Here is a 17,160-nt window from a genome sequence, read left to right on the forward strand (position 1 = left end):
TGGAGTTTGCTCCATCATAGATACATGTATATGCAATTATGCGTAAAGGAATCAACTCCTTACATAGAACCAACTCAAGCTAAATCATGCAACCAACTCAAGCTAAACCATGAAACAAACTCAAGCTAAATCATGGAGCCAAGTCAACTAAACCATGTAACCAATTCAAGCTAAACCTTGGAACCAACTGCAGCAACAAACTATGATTGGTTATAAAACTTATATATATATATATGTAAGTTGTGAGTTCATAATTTAGACATCCTTCGCGGTGGATGGGCAAGTGTTGTGCACAACTCTCTCAATATTTATACACCTTAGCTAGTTTTGTCACATAAATATTTGTAGTGGATAAGGCTTGTAATATATAGAGCAGTGGTCATTTATAGCCAACATATTGGTTTTGATTTATAGCACTCTTTGAGATTTTATCAATAAAGATATATCTTGAAAAGTATTGTGTATCGGTTAATATTTTCAATGTCCTCAAAAACCGACCCGATAAATATCTAGAACACGAAACCCATTACAGGACTGTAATTTATTTACCTACAAGATATGAAAGAATTTTAAACTATAGCGAGTATCATATTCACCCCCCTTCTACGATACTTCATGACCTAACAACTAGTATTAGAGCTGGTTGATTGATATACAAATCAGGATCCTTGTTTATTTGGATTTTGTTTATTCTCTCATTGCAAGAGCTTGGTGTGTTTTTGTTTGTGTTTTGGTGTGATTCAATGTTCAAGATATTAGATTTGTCGGATTTTCAAGGATTTGATCAATGATAAAGGTTTATATGAGATGGCAATTACGATCGACAGCTCAAACTGGTTATGATTAAGCAGATGCGTGTACATATATCAACTTCAACATACCGTTTGATTGTGTCTCCATAAAGACTAAATTAATGAGCGATATAATCCGTTTTATGTTTGTTCGACTCGTTTGTTTTTTAGATGCCTAATGACGTTTCATTGTTGAATCAACTCCTTTCTCCAAAAAAATATGTTAGTTATTAAAATGTTATCATGTATATTAATATAATAAATATAATTTATCAAACTGAAAAATGGAAATCAGATTTACACTTTTTATGTTTTCTCAATTTTCATTAATATTCTAAGAAATAAAAATCCCGTAAATTTTGAAAATTGAAAACGGTAAAAATTCACAAAAGCGGAAGCAAAAAAGTATCTATCAACGGTCAAGAAGAGCAAATAAGGGAATTTACTAATCCCAGATATTAAGAAGAATAATAATATTCCCCAAATTATCCATCTCAACGGTCATAATTATCTTATTAGGAAAACAATAGACCCCCATCGTTTCATCTACACCCCGTCGCAGATGATCCTCGCCCCCATCCCACACATTCCTTCTCCGCTTACAATCTTTGGCGCGAAATCCGACGTGGCACATGTACACATCAGCTTACACGTAGGACTCGCGCCAAAACTCCTCTGCCCCAAAACCCTCATTCTCCGTGTATATATATAGCTAGCATAAAGTGGTCTCTCACTGCCTCTCTCTCTCCTCGTCTCTCTCTCTCTCTCCCTCTCCCTCCCTTGCTCTCTCGATATACATACTTATTCGATTTAATAATTTAATGGATTCAGCTGAAGAAATGAGATCGACATTTGAATCGTTTAAATCGAAGAAGATCTTAAACTCGGTTTCCAAAACGCCGTCGTTGCCGGAAGCCGTTAAAGCTCCGATTGAGAGTCCGTGGAGCTCCAAAACGCCGGAAAAGTCGGTGAACCCGACCCGCCGGCTCCGGAATCGAGGCGCCGCTCTGTCGCTGAAAGAAGTCCGACAGTGTGCTAAAAAGCTCCAGAACCGAGATCCGAAAACCCGACCCGACCCGGTTACAGCTTCAGATGAACAGATCTCTTCGGAGCCTGTTCAATCTCCTGTTGCGAAGCCAAAAAGATCTGTAAAGCTACCAGAACAGTAAGCCCTCCTTGTTTTTGGCTATATATCTATCATATATGTATAGATGTGTGTATATAATGTTTATATATTGTGAAATGCTAGAGAAATCAGTAAAACCATTAATTAATTTCGGTAATCAGGTATTTTTTTTTTTTTGAAAATATAATTTGGTGAAGTTTTATCTGATTTCTTAGTTAACAATATGTGATATTGTAAATTGTTTGCAGGTATGAGATATTGGATAAGTTATTTAGTAGTCTGGATAGTTCGATTCGATTACTCCGAATCAAGGGTACTGTGTCGACATTTGCCAACATTAGCCCCAAAATGGAATGCCTAACCGATAGGTATTGAATCTGTAATTTCTTTTAATATATCGTTTCAGGTTTTTGGTGGTGGTTTATGCTAATGGTTTTTGTTATTGGTTTGTTTTAGGCGATTTTCTCATGGTCAATTAGCTCAGCTGAAGTTTATATTCCCTGAAGCTATTGAGATTGAGAAGATTCTTATGAGGGATGAGCGTACCTGTTGTATGAAGCCTGATCTTCACGTGACTTTGAATTTTGATGCGATTGAGAGTGATGGGAAGTCAAAGTCAAGCAGTTCAAATAGTGGTAGTTTGCTATTGAGGAAAGCTTTTCGTGCCCGACTTTTCAAGTTTTTGGAAGCTCATCCAGAGGTGCGACTTGTCTAACTCTAGTGTCGTATTTTTGTTGTAGAAGTTTAAATTTTATATAACTGCCTGTTTTAAATAACATGATTTGTGCTTGCTTAGTATCCGGAATTCCATGTACCCTGCAATATGTTGGAGACTGATATTAAATCTAGTCTAGTTTAGCAAGCTTTTTAAGACATTGTGTTTCTTAATCTGCATGATCTGCTGACAGGGGGATGAGGTTCCAGAGGCGACACTGCCAGAGCCATTTAACAAGCCACCACAGGGCTCGCTGAAGATGGACACAATAGATGCATCTAATGTTTCTGCAACTAAACAGAAATCTGTACTCTTCAGTCAGCAGCCTGTGCCACCTTCCCATTTACCCCCATCTTTCAGGAGGGGATTCTCAAAACGAACTTTAAGCACTGAAGCAGTGAATACAAGCCAAGTGCAACCTATTGCTGTTTGCCCAGCTAAATTTCTTCCAGTTTCAAAACAATTTGATCTTTCTTCTGAGAAGGAAACATCAGCATCTATTCAATGTATTGATTTTCCTGTAAGATCAGCCCTTTCCCCAAAAGAATTAACATCTGGGGGTTCCCGAGCTTGTCCACTATCTTCTCGCCCACCAGCTACTCCAATTAAACAATTTTCTTCAACAAAGAATGAGGTTTCCTCTACAGTATCTGATAGCATCCAAGTTACTCCTGTGAAATCCTTTTCAAAATCATCAAAATTGCTTTCAACCCCAGCAAAACTCACAAGTGGCGAAGAAACTCCAGAAAAACTCATGAGTGCCACACCCGTGCTGCAGCCACCCAAGAGGTGTTATATGAGCCCAGATGCTGATACAATGAGTTCGCCAAACAAATTAGTCAGGCGGCCACAACGTAGTAGGTCCCTGAAATTTGACACCCCTAAAAAAAAGGAACGTATTGATGAAGTTTTTGACACCCCTATGAAGAAGAGACGTGTTGAGGAAACCACAACCACTGGGGGCGGAAAGTTATCACTTGACGATGATATTTTTGACATACTTCCTCAGAATCTTCTTCTGTCGGTAAGTATTGTATGAAACTCCTTTTTTCTGATGAATATATCACAATGCTGTTCTTTGTTAATTGTTACTTTGGTGCTAACACTATGTCATATTTTGCACTATCATTACGAGAAGGGATTTGGATGACCAAGATCTGTAAATTTAGAAGACTGACAACTTTTGTTTTTTGTTCTTTTTTGGATTAAAATGTAGCACCTTCAATATATAGGTTCATACATGAATTTACTGCATTAAACAAGTAGTAGAACCTACCTCCTTGTCAAAAGATTGCATGCTTTGAAGAATCTTTCTTTTTTAGCTGATACTGCTGGTGCTTTAAGTTTCATTTGTATCTATGGGAATTTCTAAACACTAAACATGCAGTTTCTTTATAGTTATTTGTGGTGGCCACTTCATGTTGAGAAAATTAAGTTGGAGTTCTTTGTGGTCGCCACTTCATGTTGAGAAAATCAAGTTCGAATTGCATCTTACTTTGTTCATACTATTAGACTACCTTGTTTTGCAGGACAAGGTATATTTTGATTGTTCAGTAATTTTTTAATATTTTCCTGCCTCAAGATAGATTTGAGGGTAATTGTTGGATGAAGTCATATCTATCAAATGTTTGTCATATAGTTGTAATTTAGATATCTGGAGTTATCTCTTGTGGCTGTGATTTTTGTGGCTCGACCTGAAACAGGAGACTAAACACGTTTCTTGCTGCAGATTAGAGAAAAAGAAAAGAAAGTCCTGGAGGATCAGGACCCAGCAATCTCGCAAGCAAAGCGGCGGCAACAGATGATTGCTAGCTTGCCTAAGCTCTTCGACATGGTTCATTACTTTTTTCAGTCAATTAAGCGTTCAGCCATTACAAAAGATGAGCTTTTGCACAAAATTGTTGCAAGCCATTTGGACATTGTTGACAAAAGTAAGCTATGTCGCTTGGAAGTAGCACAAAATAAATAATTAGCAATACTTTGATGCATTTTTTGAAGTTAGCCTGTTTTATTTTTACAGGAGAGGTTGAAGAGCAGCTGAGATTGTTACAAGAACTAGCTCCTGAATGGATCTATGAGAAGTCTGCGACTACAGGGGATCTTCTTTTATGGTAGGAACTCTAATATCCACTTTTGATGGTGGCTCTTGTTAGATAGTATTATTTTGTTTTTGAGTTCAAAAGTATTAGGCACTATTTATATTCAGATTTAAGAAGTATTAATTGTTAAGTGTACTTTTTCAGCATTAACAAGATATCAAGTCCTGAATCAGTACGAGCAAGATTAGCTGAAGCAAGATAAAGAATGCTGCTTGATGGACCGCCAGCTACATTTTGCCCCTGTACATGTCTTTTGGCATTGCTTTTTAATTTTTTTTCCCCATTCTTGTCGCTAACATCACCAGTTATGTAGTTTGGTTTGTAATTTAAATGATGAAATCAAGCTAGAATTACTGATCCGTAGTTGCTAGTAAATAGCCAACATTCAGTTCTCAGTAACTTAATGAACTTATGTGGTTATTTACAACTTCAGTGTGGCACTTGACTTTATTGTTTTATTTTTTGTGAACATTGGATCTGGTCTTGTCTTTTACATTGTTACAAGATTAAGCATCTTCTATGAAAAATGCATGTGTTTCAATCGTAATCGACCTCTTTCTCTTTTTTTAGTAATGCTCAGGATCTGCATCTCCTTATATCAGCATAATTATAGAACATGAATCTCTATACTATGCAATAAAATTTGCAGAAGCTGCTGTATTCCCAGATCATAAAAGTATGATTTCTTATTAGATTATGATGAATGTGTTTTATGGACTGATTTGTATGAAATTTTAAATACTTTCACTCCAGGCGGCTTGTCAGTATGTCCCTGTTCAGATACAAAACATTTTCAAGGCTTTTTTCTATCTTGCACTGCTGTTATTATTCTTGTTATGATAATTACAATGTTGAGATATATCCAATGAGGAAAATTAACATTCCCAGACCTACTAAGCAACTATAAAGCTGTGAGGAGAAGAATACCAAGAGTATCTAATCAGGAAGAATGAATAACACTAGGCAAAGAGAAGTGTTGCAGTTCAGGACTCCCCAGCACCCAAGTTCAGGCACTAACAACTGGGGTGGTGCTTCACCAATGTTGGCTAGAAATGTGCCCAAGGAATCCCTAGAGCAAAGGTACCTTAATCTCAACGCTATTCGGACACGCGACGAGATCTTTTCGGCCCTTGATCATGAATTCTTCAAAGGCTTGACTGAGAAAGAATCACAGTGTCCTCCCACTCCTAGTCGCCGCAGGGGAATGTTGTTGAAGTTCATATTTAGGCAAAAGGAGAAAAGTGCGCAGCTCGGTTCCCCTAAGAAAAAGAGATGGTTTCGCAAAATGGATCACAAAACAAGGTGGCCTCAAGGTTGGTGTTGATCTGTCCAAGAAGTTTTAATCTAGAAAGTTATGGCATTTCTTACCAAGTCTAATGATTGGCATCGTCGCCATGGTGGTATGAGTTCAAGGGTCAGGAGAGATCAATGGCAACTTATTCGAATTCGAGACACAAATGCAGTAGCAAACATCATTTGTGATGAGAAATTTTCTTTCTTACTTGAGTATATGTACCCAAGTACCTAACATAGTCGGTGCTATGCTAGTTGTTTCAGACTACATTCTTAACTATACAATTATAAATTTACTGGCAAATGTGATCACTGTTCTCTGGGCTTTGGTCTATTTTGTTTAAGATCAATAAAGGAACACTCAGATTTTAGTTGATTGATGGTTTCATAACCATTCCTCAATCATCCTTTTCCACCATCTCTAAGAAACCTGTAAGGCTTTCCTGTGTCCGTGATGAATACGTGAAGGACAGTGTGGCAAAGCACTAATTTGTATTTGCTGGACTGTTTGAAGGATCCGAGCCGATGTAATTAAAATTGCTTATATTGGAGAAGGAATAAAAACTGCTAACAGAGAGGCTTTTGTGTTGAAATGAAATGCTACAATACTCTTGGAAATAAACTAAGGCAATTCTCATAATATGAATTGAAAACAGAGAAGGATTAAATGACAATTGCCCCAACTTAGACATGGCACATTACTTGAGAACTAAGGAAAGATCATCTACTAGGAGCTGCTTCCGTTTAAGATACTGGTGCAGAAGTGTAAGCCTGGCTGTCTCAAATGCAAAGAAGCCCAAAGCCGAAAAGCAAGCACTGTGGACTATCCTAGGCGCCATCCCATGACTGAATCCAACCCAACCTTCTTCCATCAAGATCTGTTTCAAAGTTGCTGAAACTCCAGCAGAAGCATCCCTTCGAACCTGAGTCATCAATCTAGTCTTGACAACGTCTAACGGTGTGGTTAAGGATGCTGCTATAACGCCAGCTAAAGCTCCACATATTACACTCTGGAAAGGATTCATATCTGTCTGCTTTGTTCTACTCAAGACTGCAGCCTTTAAGTACTCAAACGATGAATAACTTAGTACACCAGCAGGCAAATTCCTGAGTAATGTAGCAGAATAACCAGCATACAAGCCCAAAACCCCGTCTTTCTCAACAATTTTCAGCAAAACCTCCCAAGATCCTCCCTTAGCCCCGGTTTGCATGCGTTGTGTGATCAATTCTTTAGGCACCATAATAGCTGATGATATAACATTCCCAATTGCTCCAGCAGTTGGAGGAATGAGCACAGAAGGATATTCAAGTTTCGACAAAATGGACTTTCCAAACTCACAACTACCAAAATACATAGCAGAAGAACATGTAGAACCAACAATTACTGCAGAAATTCCTCTATAAAAACCAAAAAGACCATCACTCTGGAAAGTCTTGAAAATTGCATCAAATGGACCTTTGTACAATTCTTTAGCCCCTTTAGTCTGTAATTTTGTTTTGATAGTATCAAGTGGATGAAGACATACATGAGTGAATGCACCAGCCAATCCTCCACCGCCAGCACCTATCAAAGCCTTTTCAAAAACAGAGAGGTTCTGGAACAAAGAATTGGCAACTGTGGCATCCTTATTACCTGATTTCAACCAATTCAGGCACAAGGATTTGTCAAGATTCGTGTTTTCGGTCTCAAAAGAAATGGAAGTTGAGCAAAACTTGAGGCAGGGCTTGAAAATTCTGCTAGATTTTGAAATAGGTTGGTCTAAAAATGTTAAGTTTAGGTGGGAAAAAAGTGAGTTGAAGTCTTGAATGGTATGATCAGTGGAACTGGGATAGAGCTTGTTGAGGGATCTGGAGATAGGAGTCTCCATTGGGAATGTTTGAACTTATGATTTGGAGATTATTATCTATTTATCTTCTATCCTTTGTAGTTGCAGAGCATGCTGCAGAATACAGAGAAGCCAAGATGAGGGCATGCAACATGCTTGAATATCATGCAAAAATAATATTAATAAATATTATTGTGCACTAGCCATGACTTGTTATACTATATTCTCTTCCAATATAATACCAATTAGTAAAAAAATGTTATGCTTTTTATATACACACAAGCCAAGTAAGAATTGGCAAAAAACGAAAAAGCTGAATTACTAAATGAAGACAAGTTGGTATTAATAATAAGTTTGCTTTTTTATTATCTTCTGTTTCTATTACATGCATTTTATCTTAAATTATAATTGTTTTTATTTATTTGGTAATATTTGTAATTTTGTTTATTATAGCAAGCAGAGATATATGAAAAGAAAGAATCTCTTTTACGTATTGATCTGGTTGTTATACTATTTTTACTTGTATTATGTCTTTTTCAAATCACATACTTATGTTTGATTATGGTGCTGAGTAATAGCACGTCATTCATTCGAGCTTATTTTTTTGAATATCGAAATCATTCAATAATAAAAAATCATATGACATGTAAAATCAGACGACATATATAAAAATAATCTAGTTTTTGTGCAAACACAATAGATCAATTTGTCGAAGTTGATATATGTAGTTTCACCATAACCAATTTGAGACTTTGAGTTATCAATTGTAGTTGCAATCTATACAAATCTCTATCATCAAATCTTTACAAATTCGGTAGATCTAATATATTGGATATCGAATCATACCAAAACGCACAAAACTCTCACAAAAAGAGGGATAAATAGAACTCAAATAAATTGGTACAAAATTTGTCTTGAAAATATTTTATCAAACAAATAGTGCAATCTAGAAAGATAAAAATCCATATCCGAAGAGAAGTATTATTGAAAAATTAGAACAAAATAAAAAAGATAACTAATCTAAAAAAAATTGATGAAAGCCCTCGACAACGGCTAGGAACAAAGTTAGCCACCGGACATGCAACTATCACTTCACCATCGCTAAGAGTGGTTGAAATCTCATGTATTATATGGTGTTGGAAACAACCAATCTAACATTCTTTTAAAAAAAAAATTTAATCGGACTCGTAACGAAACTATATTATTTTCTCTACTCAAACTTTTAAGCTATACCGAATTCCAATAGCTAATAAGAATACTTCTACAATATGAAATTATATTGTTTTCTCTATTTTAAATTGATATTCACTATATACACAAAATCAAAGATTTAATGGTAGTTAGCGAATCCACTAAATTAAACATCAATATTGGGTCGAGATTTGATTTGGAACTGAGAATTAAATCTCATAGGACGAAATATTAGTTTTAGTTCGATATAACGAAACTTTTAGATACGACAAAATATATAAGTACGATAAACATATCAATACGACGATGTTTTTTTTAATAAGTAATATTTAATTAGAATCAAATCAAATTAGCGTACATATTAGAAATCAATCCTTGACCAATTTTTAATCACTATTTTAAATTACAAAAATCACCGCTATATAAATCACGAATTACTATCTTATATAAAACATATCTTCTTATACAAACATATACAAAACATATATCATTTATCATCTTACCTGTATTACAATGATGAATCTCCTCCAACTATTACCAATATCTTTCATTGCTTATTGTCGTCACTTATCACCACGAATGCCACAAACCACCTACCGCCGTAACATACGGTAACCAGCAACAACTTATCATCACCTAACATCTACTTGTACCACTTATTGCCACCATGAACTTCCTTTTTGTAACCACAATTGATCATCAATAATGACTATCAATAATTAACATATGCAAAATTCGTCAATTATAAAAAATAAAAACTGATGATATTATGTATAAAATAATGGTGTATAAACGATTGATTTATATAGTTGTTAAGTGATTGTGGAGCTGATTTTTAGTTTCTATTAAAAAAATTGGTTTTTATTTGATGATAAGCTCATATAATTTATATATGTTTTGAAGGTAGCATACATTTTTAGTAAATAATTACACATTCAACTTTTAAGGAAAAAAATTGTTTCACATTTCAACTCTCAATACAAAATCATATTTTCAAAATCAATTCTATTTTACATATCTCTTCTTCATATTTTCTAAATCAACTTCATTCCACATATGATATTTAATTTAATGCAATTAATTTGTGAACATTTCATATTTTTAAAACGGTGTGATTTGAAATGAAGGGGGTACGAATTATTTTGTGATTCATAAAATGATTGGGCCGATAAGGACCTGATTCATTATTTGCATTTTGCAACACAAACAATTAAATTGGGCTTGGAGATTAGAAAGCCCAAATACAGAAATGCTCCCCTTTATCGGTGGTCGTTTGTGTTACACACACGCAGAGATACACACACAAGCAACCGGCGTTCCTTTTCTTCTTCTGTTCATCGTTTTCGAGACAATTTATATTCAACGGAAAATCGATTTGATTTCTTCGGTGTTATCTGAATCAGAGATCAAATATATTTCATCGGTTTGTATTACTTTTTTTTTACTCAAAATTTCGATACATAACATCTCTATTTTATTCGTATCCTATATTCTCGTATTCATTCAATTCATGTATTTCTTTGCTCCTTGCTTCTTAGCTGTCCAGTTAGCGTAATTGATTAAATTATTACTCCTTTTTTAGTTTGTGATTAAATTTCGCTTTATTGTTGTGTTTAGTACTTTAGTATGCGAGCTTTTAGTTATTTGTTTTGTAATTTTACCCTTTTTAATTAGATGTAATGAGAATTTTAGTTAGTAGCGTTGTCCTGAGGATGTTCCGCTTTCATTGTTCGGGTGCAGAGATGTATAATAATATAGGGAACCAGCCAGGGGTTCCGAGACCACCACAAAATACTCTGCAGAGTCCATTTGGGGATGCGTTTTATGGTGCGGGCTCGGGACTGATCAGAGGTGGATTGGGAGCTTATGGGGAAAAAATTTTAGGATCGAGTTCGGAGTATGTGCAGAGCAATGTAAGTCATATGCTGTAGCTTTTTTTGACATCGTCATCATCATTTGTTGAACGACCAATTTTTTAAGAAATAGACCGGTACAGTTGCTATTCGCGATGTCAAGTGTACTAGGTACTAGGTAGGGCCTCTTTTGTAGGCAAGTGTGAATAGTTCGTATGTGCTATAATACGATGCTAATGATATTATTATTATGTCATCTGAGTTCTTAGGACCAATCCTAATACTTAATATATGGATCTTGTTGTTAGTATTTATAATTTTTTTATCACTATATGTGTGAAAGTCACAGTGACTTGTATTTAGTGTTCTGAAAAAGGCTGCATAGTCACCCAGAGATGACCACCAATTTCTTATAAACTATTAAGATATTTTGTTCTGTTTCCTTTATCTTTGAATGAACACAGAGGACATTTTTCCATATATTTCACTTCTCTTACTCTCTTATAAATGTATATGTATTTCCACTAGTCCGTAAATCGTCAATTTACATTACTCTAAACTTTTCAAGAATGCATATAATAATTATGAGAAATGACAACCTTTACTGACAAAGTAACCTCGTATGGTGATTGTTAGAATTATGGGATGATTTTGAAGAAATTGTCATTATTTTGCATCTGATTAATATCTCGTGATGAACAGATAAGTAGGTATTTTTCCGATCCCCAGTACTATTTCCAAGTAAATGATCACTATGTGAGGAACAAATTGAAGGTTGTCCTTTTTCCTTTCCTGCACAGGGTAAGACTGCTGCTCTAATTCGTTAATTTTATTTGAGATTTTGTTCAGTTTACTAATTTTTTTTCTTTGCCTGTCTTCCTTTTTGTTACTCTAGGGGCATTGGACAAGGATTACTGAACCAGTTGGGGGTAGGTTGTCGTATAAACCCCCAATTTATGATATAAATGCTCCCGATCTGTATATACCTTTGATGGCATTTGGTACCTATATTATTCTTGCTGGTTTCTCACTGGGTCTTCACGGCAAGTAAGTATTGGAGCAACCTAGTTTATGTATATCAGAATTGACTAATAAATTGTAATTGTAAATTACATTTATATGTGATCCTTTATTCTGAAAAGAAACTTTAATTTCTAAATTCTGAAGTTCACTGTCTAACGTTCTGTATATCCATTTTCTGCAGAACTAATTTTGCATAGAATCATTTTAACATGAATTCTACACATTTAATATCAGGTTTAGCCCAGAAGCTCTGAACTGGTTGTTCGCCAAGGGATTAGTTGGCTGGTTTTTGCAAGTTTCCCTGCTCAAAATGTCGTTGTTTTCATTAGGCAGTGGGGAGGCACCATTACTGGATATTGTGGCATATGCCGGGTATACCTTTGCAGGAATATGTTTGGCTGTTCTTGGAAAGATGTTTTGGAGCTACTCGTACTACTTTTTGATGCCATGGACATGCTTATGCATGGGAACTTTTTTAGTGAAGACAATGAAGAGAGTTCTCTTTGCAGAGGTGAGGACATACGACTCAAGCAGGCATCACTACCTCCTGCTCTTCATTGCTGTAGCTCAGTTCCCACTCTTTATATGGCTCGGCAATGTGAGTCTAAATTGGCTGTTCTAAGCTGTAGTTAACAACATTTCAGTGTACATGACTGTCACAAAAAATGTTAAGCAGATTGTTAGTTTAGTTTACATGATAAGTTGCATAGTTTCTTACTTTCTTTCTGATAGTTCTGGAATTACAGTTTCAGTGCAAGTGGTGCAGTGCCGAGGTTGACTCGTATCTGTAACCATGGTACATTTGTGCTGGAAATGTAAATTTGGTTTGTAACACAGTAATCGTTTGTTGTCTCTTTGCTGGTTGAGGTTTTTGAAGCTTAGATCATTATAATAACTAGGAATCCTTGCCTGCTGCTTCGCACGTGGGGTAAAAATCTCCGATGATCCCTTTTTGTTTCAGATCAGTTTAGATGAATATATGAAAATATGAATGTTCCTAACAGAGATGACAATTTGTACCGAACTTATGGATACCCGATCCTTACCGACCCGATTAGGTTTTCGGGTTCGGGTTTAATTTTCAAACCCGAACTACTTTCGGTCGGGTTCGGGTTTATGGCATTACCGTTTCGAACCCGATCCGAAAACCCGAAACTCGTTTCAAACCGAACCCGAACCCAACACGAAACCTGTGTATATATATCAGTAGCAGGTAGCAAGGTTAATTTAAGTTCCCGCATATATTCCCCTTGTCTCTAACAACAAACAAACAGTAGCATTCACATTAAGTTAATTGATGAACAACAGTTAGAATTTATACTTGAGGAAAATTTAATGGGGGACTAGTGAAGGGGCTCGCTTTTGTAGAGTTCAGCACATCCATGATGCACCTTCTATCACCGTTCCTAAGTTTGAGACTCGTGTGTGCCCCTGATTGGAATTTGTAATATTTTTATTATAAACTACTGAATTATTGAATTTTCATCTTTGTCAAACAATCATGTATTTCGGGTTAACCCGAACCCGAATAAAACCCGACAGTTTGGGTTTTTCGGGTTCGGATTTGGTTTTTACAAAATCTATTTTTGACCGAGCTGTTTGCCATCCCTCGTTCCTGATACGAAGAACTTTTAGTAATCTTAATGACCGTCACAGCATATATCAGGATACCGTACACCAAATGCCGTAGGAATGCTTTAAGAAAGCAATATGAAAAGCGTAGAATTGAATACAAAAAAGAAAATCACACTGGTTAAAAATCGAAAAGTCATGCAAGTGACATTAGAATTAGTATATCATATGTTTTAAAGTAAGAATTTTAATACGCTAAGAATTTGACTAATTCGATAGCCTTCCTACAATTAGTGGATAAGTAGATAACCTCTTATTTCTTTAACTACTTTCCTGCAACTAGTGGATAAGTAGATAACTTTCTTCCGTGTACTTCAAATTTGAAAGATACATATTCCTACCATGTTCATTTTGTTTAAAAAAAATTGTAATAATTTGCTTTAGAATTATAAATACCAAGCAGTTACACTAGCATCACTGAAATTCAGTACGAGAAATTCGAACAATAAATTAAATTACAGTGAAATCCCCTTGTGAAATACACACCGCGAAAGAAGAAAATGTAAAGTAGAAAGATATACAAATGAACGAAAGTGCAACAAATTTAGAGCTCAAGACAACGAAGAACACGATGATGGAACATATATAAACAAGAGTAGATTTTTCTCCCTATGTTACTGTTAAGTTTTGCAGCATTTTGACTCAACACTGGTAACATTTTCCAGGAAGATGTTGTTATGCTGGTTGTGCATTCTCTTGATTGCCATTAAGCTCTAGCTTATAATGAGAAAGAGCTGATGAGCCATCCAATGGTTTTGTCTGGTAAAATGTTGCGTATTCCAGGGGAAAAACTTCCTTGTATATGCATGGATTGGTGTCTGATATAAGCTCCTTTATGGGTCCAAATGGCTTCTGAATATTCTGAGCACTCGGATACAAGAAACATGCAGCTGACACCCTGGTTTCATCAGCTCTAGCCAGCACCCTGTGCTCTACACTCTTGAACTTGTCATTTGAAATAACCTGCACAATGATAAAAGCATGTGTTTATTAATACAGATGGATTGAAGTAAGTTTTCCTGATTAATCACGCGACGCAGGATTACCTGCATGAGATCCCCTACATGGGCTATGAGGGCTCCAGGAATTGGTACTGCATCAACCCAATGATCCTGATGGAGAAATTGGAGGCCACCGATGGTGTCTTGGAGTATGATAGTGAGGAAGGTCGGGTCTGAATGCTGTCCAGCCCCGAAAGTAAGATGAGGCTCAGGGCAAGGTGGGTAATATAACCATGTCATGTACTCACTTTTCATGCACTCTAGACTTCCGAGGTAATCTCTGCTTAGTCCTAATGCCTCTGACAGTAACTCAGATAAGTTATCCCTGATCTTGATAATCGATTTCACATAATCTTCCATTTCCTTTCTGCATAATGCACAAACAACAATTTACTAAAATTACAGAAAAATTATTCTATTCAGAAAGAGCAGTGTTATGTATCCCAATTTCTGTTTGCAATTTTTTTCCCAAATGACGTGGCACACATATGACTAATTTTAACTGGGTAGATGTATATACAGGGAGTCAGGGAATCTCGTTATTATTAGTATGAGTTCAATCAACTATACGTTGCCAACTAGAATTGAAAAAAAATCGAAATTTTTTTTGGGGTACGTAGTATTTTCCAGAAAACCAAACTGACCTACCTGCAGACTGCAGGAATTTTCTCAGAATCCAGTTTATCATCCAAGAAAGCACAGGCCATGGCATCTCTCCACGGACCTGGACGCGACTCATCGACCAATCCATTCGTCGTGTAGAACCGAACCTGCTGACTACTGTCATCCGAAAACAACCCTGCCTTGGCCTCATTAGGCTGCTCATGCAGCTTCCTTATGGCCTCCAATGTGGCATCAATAATACCCCCTTCCATTCCATGGTTAATCAACTGAAAACACCCCCATGTTTCACAAGCTCCGCGAATTAGGCCAACAATTTCAGCCCGTCTCACATCGATCCCCTCGAGATCAATCACCGGGACTTGTAAGCTGTCACTTGGCGCTTTCGGCAACTTATCTTGATCAGGATGCACGAAGATTCTAGGAACCTTCGAAACCCCGGAATCCACGAGGCCTTTGATTCCAGCTTTAGTTTCTTCGAACGCCTCCATCTCCTTGCACCAAGCTTGATGGGCCTCGGCTACCATGATTTCTGCCATAGAAATGTGGGAATTGTTTGTCGGTCTTTATGCTTTGTGTTATGTGATGAAGACAAGAGAAACTAGAGTTATATATGATAACGTCTACGTCTCTGGCGTTGACATATAGGAAATTAATGTTGTGACAAGCTGTAACGACGGTTACATATTGAGTTAAATATATTGAGACAGGATTAGGTAATATGATGGCCGCGAGAATTGCTGAATATAACTCCTTTTTGCATGGGATTACACATGTGGCACTATGGGAAGAAGCCTGACGAGCTCTTGGTCACCACCTCCTTCCGTGTCTATCACTTCATGCTACCTCCGTGGGTAATGCTGAGTGGTGCTACGTGCACAAAATTGGGTACAGAATTTTGCACAAAATGACGTGGCAACTGAGGTGGAAAGTTTTAATTGGTGCTATTAATGCATATACAGGGGGCCTATTCCAATTAAAAGTTGACACATACTCATTGTGGAAAGTTTTAATTGGCGCTATTAATGCATATACATGGGGCCCATTCCAATTAAAAGTTGACAGATACTCATTATGTGAATGTTTTTTAACCCAATTCTGTGTGTCTAGTATTTTCCTCGTAATGCTAGTGAGTAGTGCTAAAAATTTGTCCATAATGATATATGACAATTGATGTGGTGGGTTTTAATTGAGATTGTTGGTGTAAATTCAGGAGCTCATTCTAATTAAAACCCACCACATGTCATTATATACAAATTTTTATACACACCAAACATTTTTCAATGCTAAGTACCCAAAATATGTCACCAAAAACTTATTTTCAAATGAGCAGACATGTGGCTATTTTTAATTGGGTGATTGATATGTATGCAGGGGATACAATTATTTTTAATGCGAGAGCAATCAATCATACATTGCCAATTTGGCGGAGAGATTCAGAAGGGGCGGAGATGAAGGATGCTAATTTGGAGATAATTGTGCCTTAATTAAGGATATTAATTATTCTTAATTAAGGGTTTTTAGTACCATTTACTGCGGCCATAATTGGGGCATTTATGGCCCATAGAGGTATTTAAGTGTCATGATGTTGGCTCATTTATGTTTTTATTTTTAAAAAAATTCAAATTTACTCATATCTCTTTTATTCGATTTTGTCTTATTTTCAGGATGTTTAAAAAATATTTTATAAATTTACTTATGAAGGCTGCTTCCGAGAAGACGCGAACCTTGGTGTACAAGACATTTGAGCTACATACATTGATAGCAGGGAATAAATAAGACATTTTTAGTCTGTTTTGTAAATGATGTAATTTTGTAGGGCACTCTTTTTTCCCCCTTGAGTTTTTTTCCCACAGGGTTTTACTATTGAGGAGTTTTAAGGAGGCCTTTTTTTTTGTGGGTATCTCTTCTGAGTTGAAAGATTATGTTATCTACACATCCGAAGTATTTACATACTTTTAGTTTAGATGATATACCTTCTTGAATGAA

The 17,160-nt window shown here is 36.2% G+C and overlaps 4 protein-coding genes across 4 annotated transcripts; 2 read left to right on the top strand and 2 right to left on the bottom strand.

Moving 5' to 3' along the window:
• Positions 1-1,305: 1,305 nt before the first annotated feature.
• LOC108206576 (CDT1-like protein a, chloroplastic) lies at positions 1,306-5,200 on the top strand. The gene is made up of 7 exons (XM_017376920.2): positions 1,306-1,956; positions 2,166-2,285; positions 2,374-2,617; positions 2,826-3,656; positions 4,362-4,563; positions 4,653-4,743; positions 4,876-5,200. Exons 1-7 carry the CDS (start codon positions 1,613-1,615, stop codon positions 4,931-4,933), a joined length of 1,890 nt encoding a protein of 629 aa, XP_017232409.1. The 5' UTR covers positions 1,306-1,612; the 3' UTR covers positions 4,934-5,200.
• A 1,485-nt stretch (positions 5,201-6,685) lies between these two features.
• Positions 6,686-7,957, bottom strand: LOC108208605 (protein MITOFERRINLIKE 1, chloroplastic). Its single transcript, XM_017379140.2, has one exon. It carries the CDS (start codon positions 7,890-7,892, stop codon positions 6,723-6,725), a length of 1,170 nt encoding a protein of 389 aa, XP_017234629.1. The 5' UTR covers positions 7,893-7,957; the 3' UTR covers positions 6,686-6,722.
• A 2,345-nt stretch (positions 7,958-10,302) lies between these two features.
• Positions 10,303-12,769, top strand: LOC108206571 (uncharacterized). The gene is made up of 5 exons (XM_017376910.2): positions 10,303-10,464; positions 10,782-10,954; positions 11,597-11,695; positions 11,790-11,941; positions 12,152-12,769. Exons 2-5 carry the CDS (start codon positions 10,784-10,786, stop codon positions 12,537-12,539), a joined length of 810 nt encoding a protein of 269 aa, XP_017232399.1. The 5' UTR covers positions 10,303-10,464; positions 10,782-10,783; the 3' UTR covers positions 12,540-12,769.
• A 1,154-nt stretch (positions 12,770-13,923) lies between these two features.
• LOC108208121 (1-aminocyclopropane-1-carboxylate oxidase homolog 6) lies at positions 13,924-15,796 on the bottom strand. Its single transcript, XM_064087183.1, has 3 exons — positions 15,199-15,796; positions 14,596-14,917; positions 13,924-14,512 (listed from the first exon to the last, which is right to left on the bottom strand). The coding sequence occupies exons 1-3, from the start codon at positions 15,708-15,710 to the stop codon at positions 14,225-14,227; spliced, it is 1,122 nt and encodes a 373-aa protein (XP_063943253.1). The 5' UTR covers positions 15,711-15,796; the 3' UTR covers positions 13,924-14,224.
• Positions 15,797-17,160: the final 1,364 nt, after the last annotated feature.

This window comes from Daucus carota, chromosome 2 (genome assembly GCF_001625215.2).
Source record: "Daucus carota subsp. sativus chromosome 2, DH1 v3.0, whole genome shotgun sequence".
Taxonomy (NCBI): domain Eukaryota; kingdom Viridiplantae; phylum Streptophyta; class Magnoliopsida; order Apiales; family Apiaceae; genus Daucus; species Daucus carota.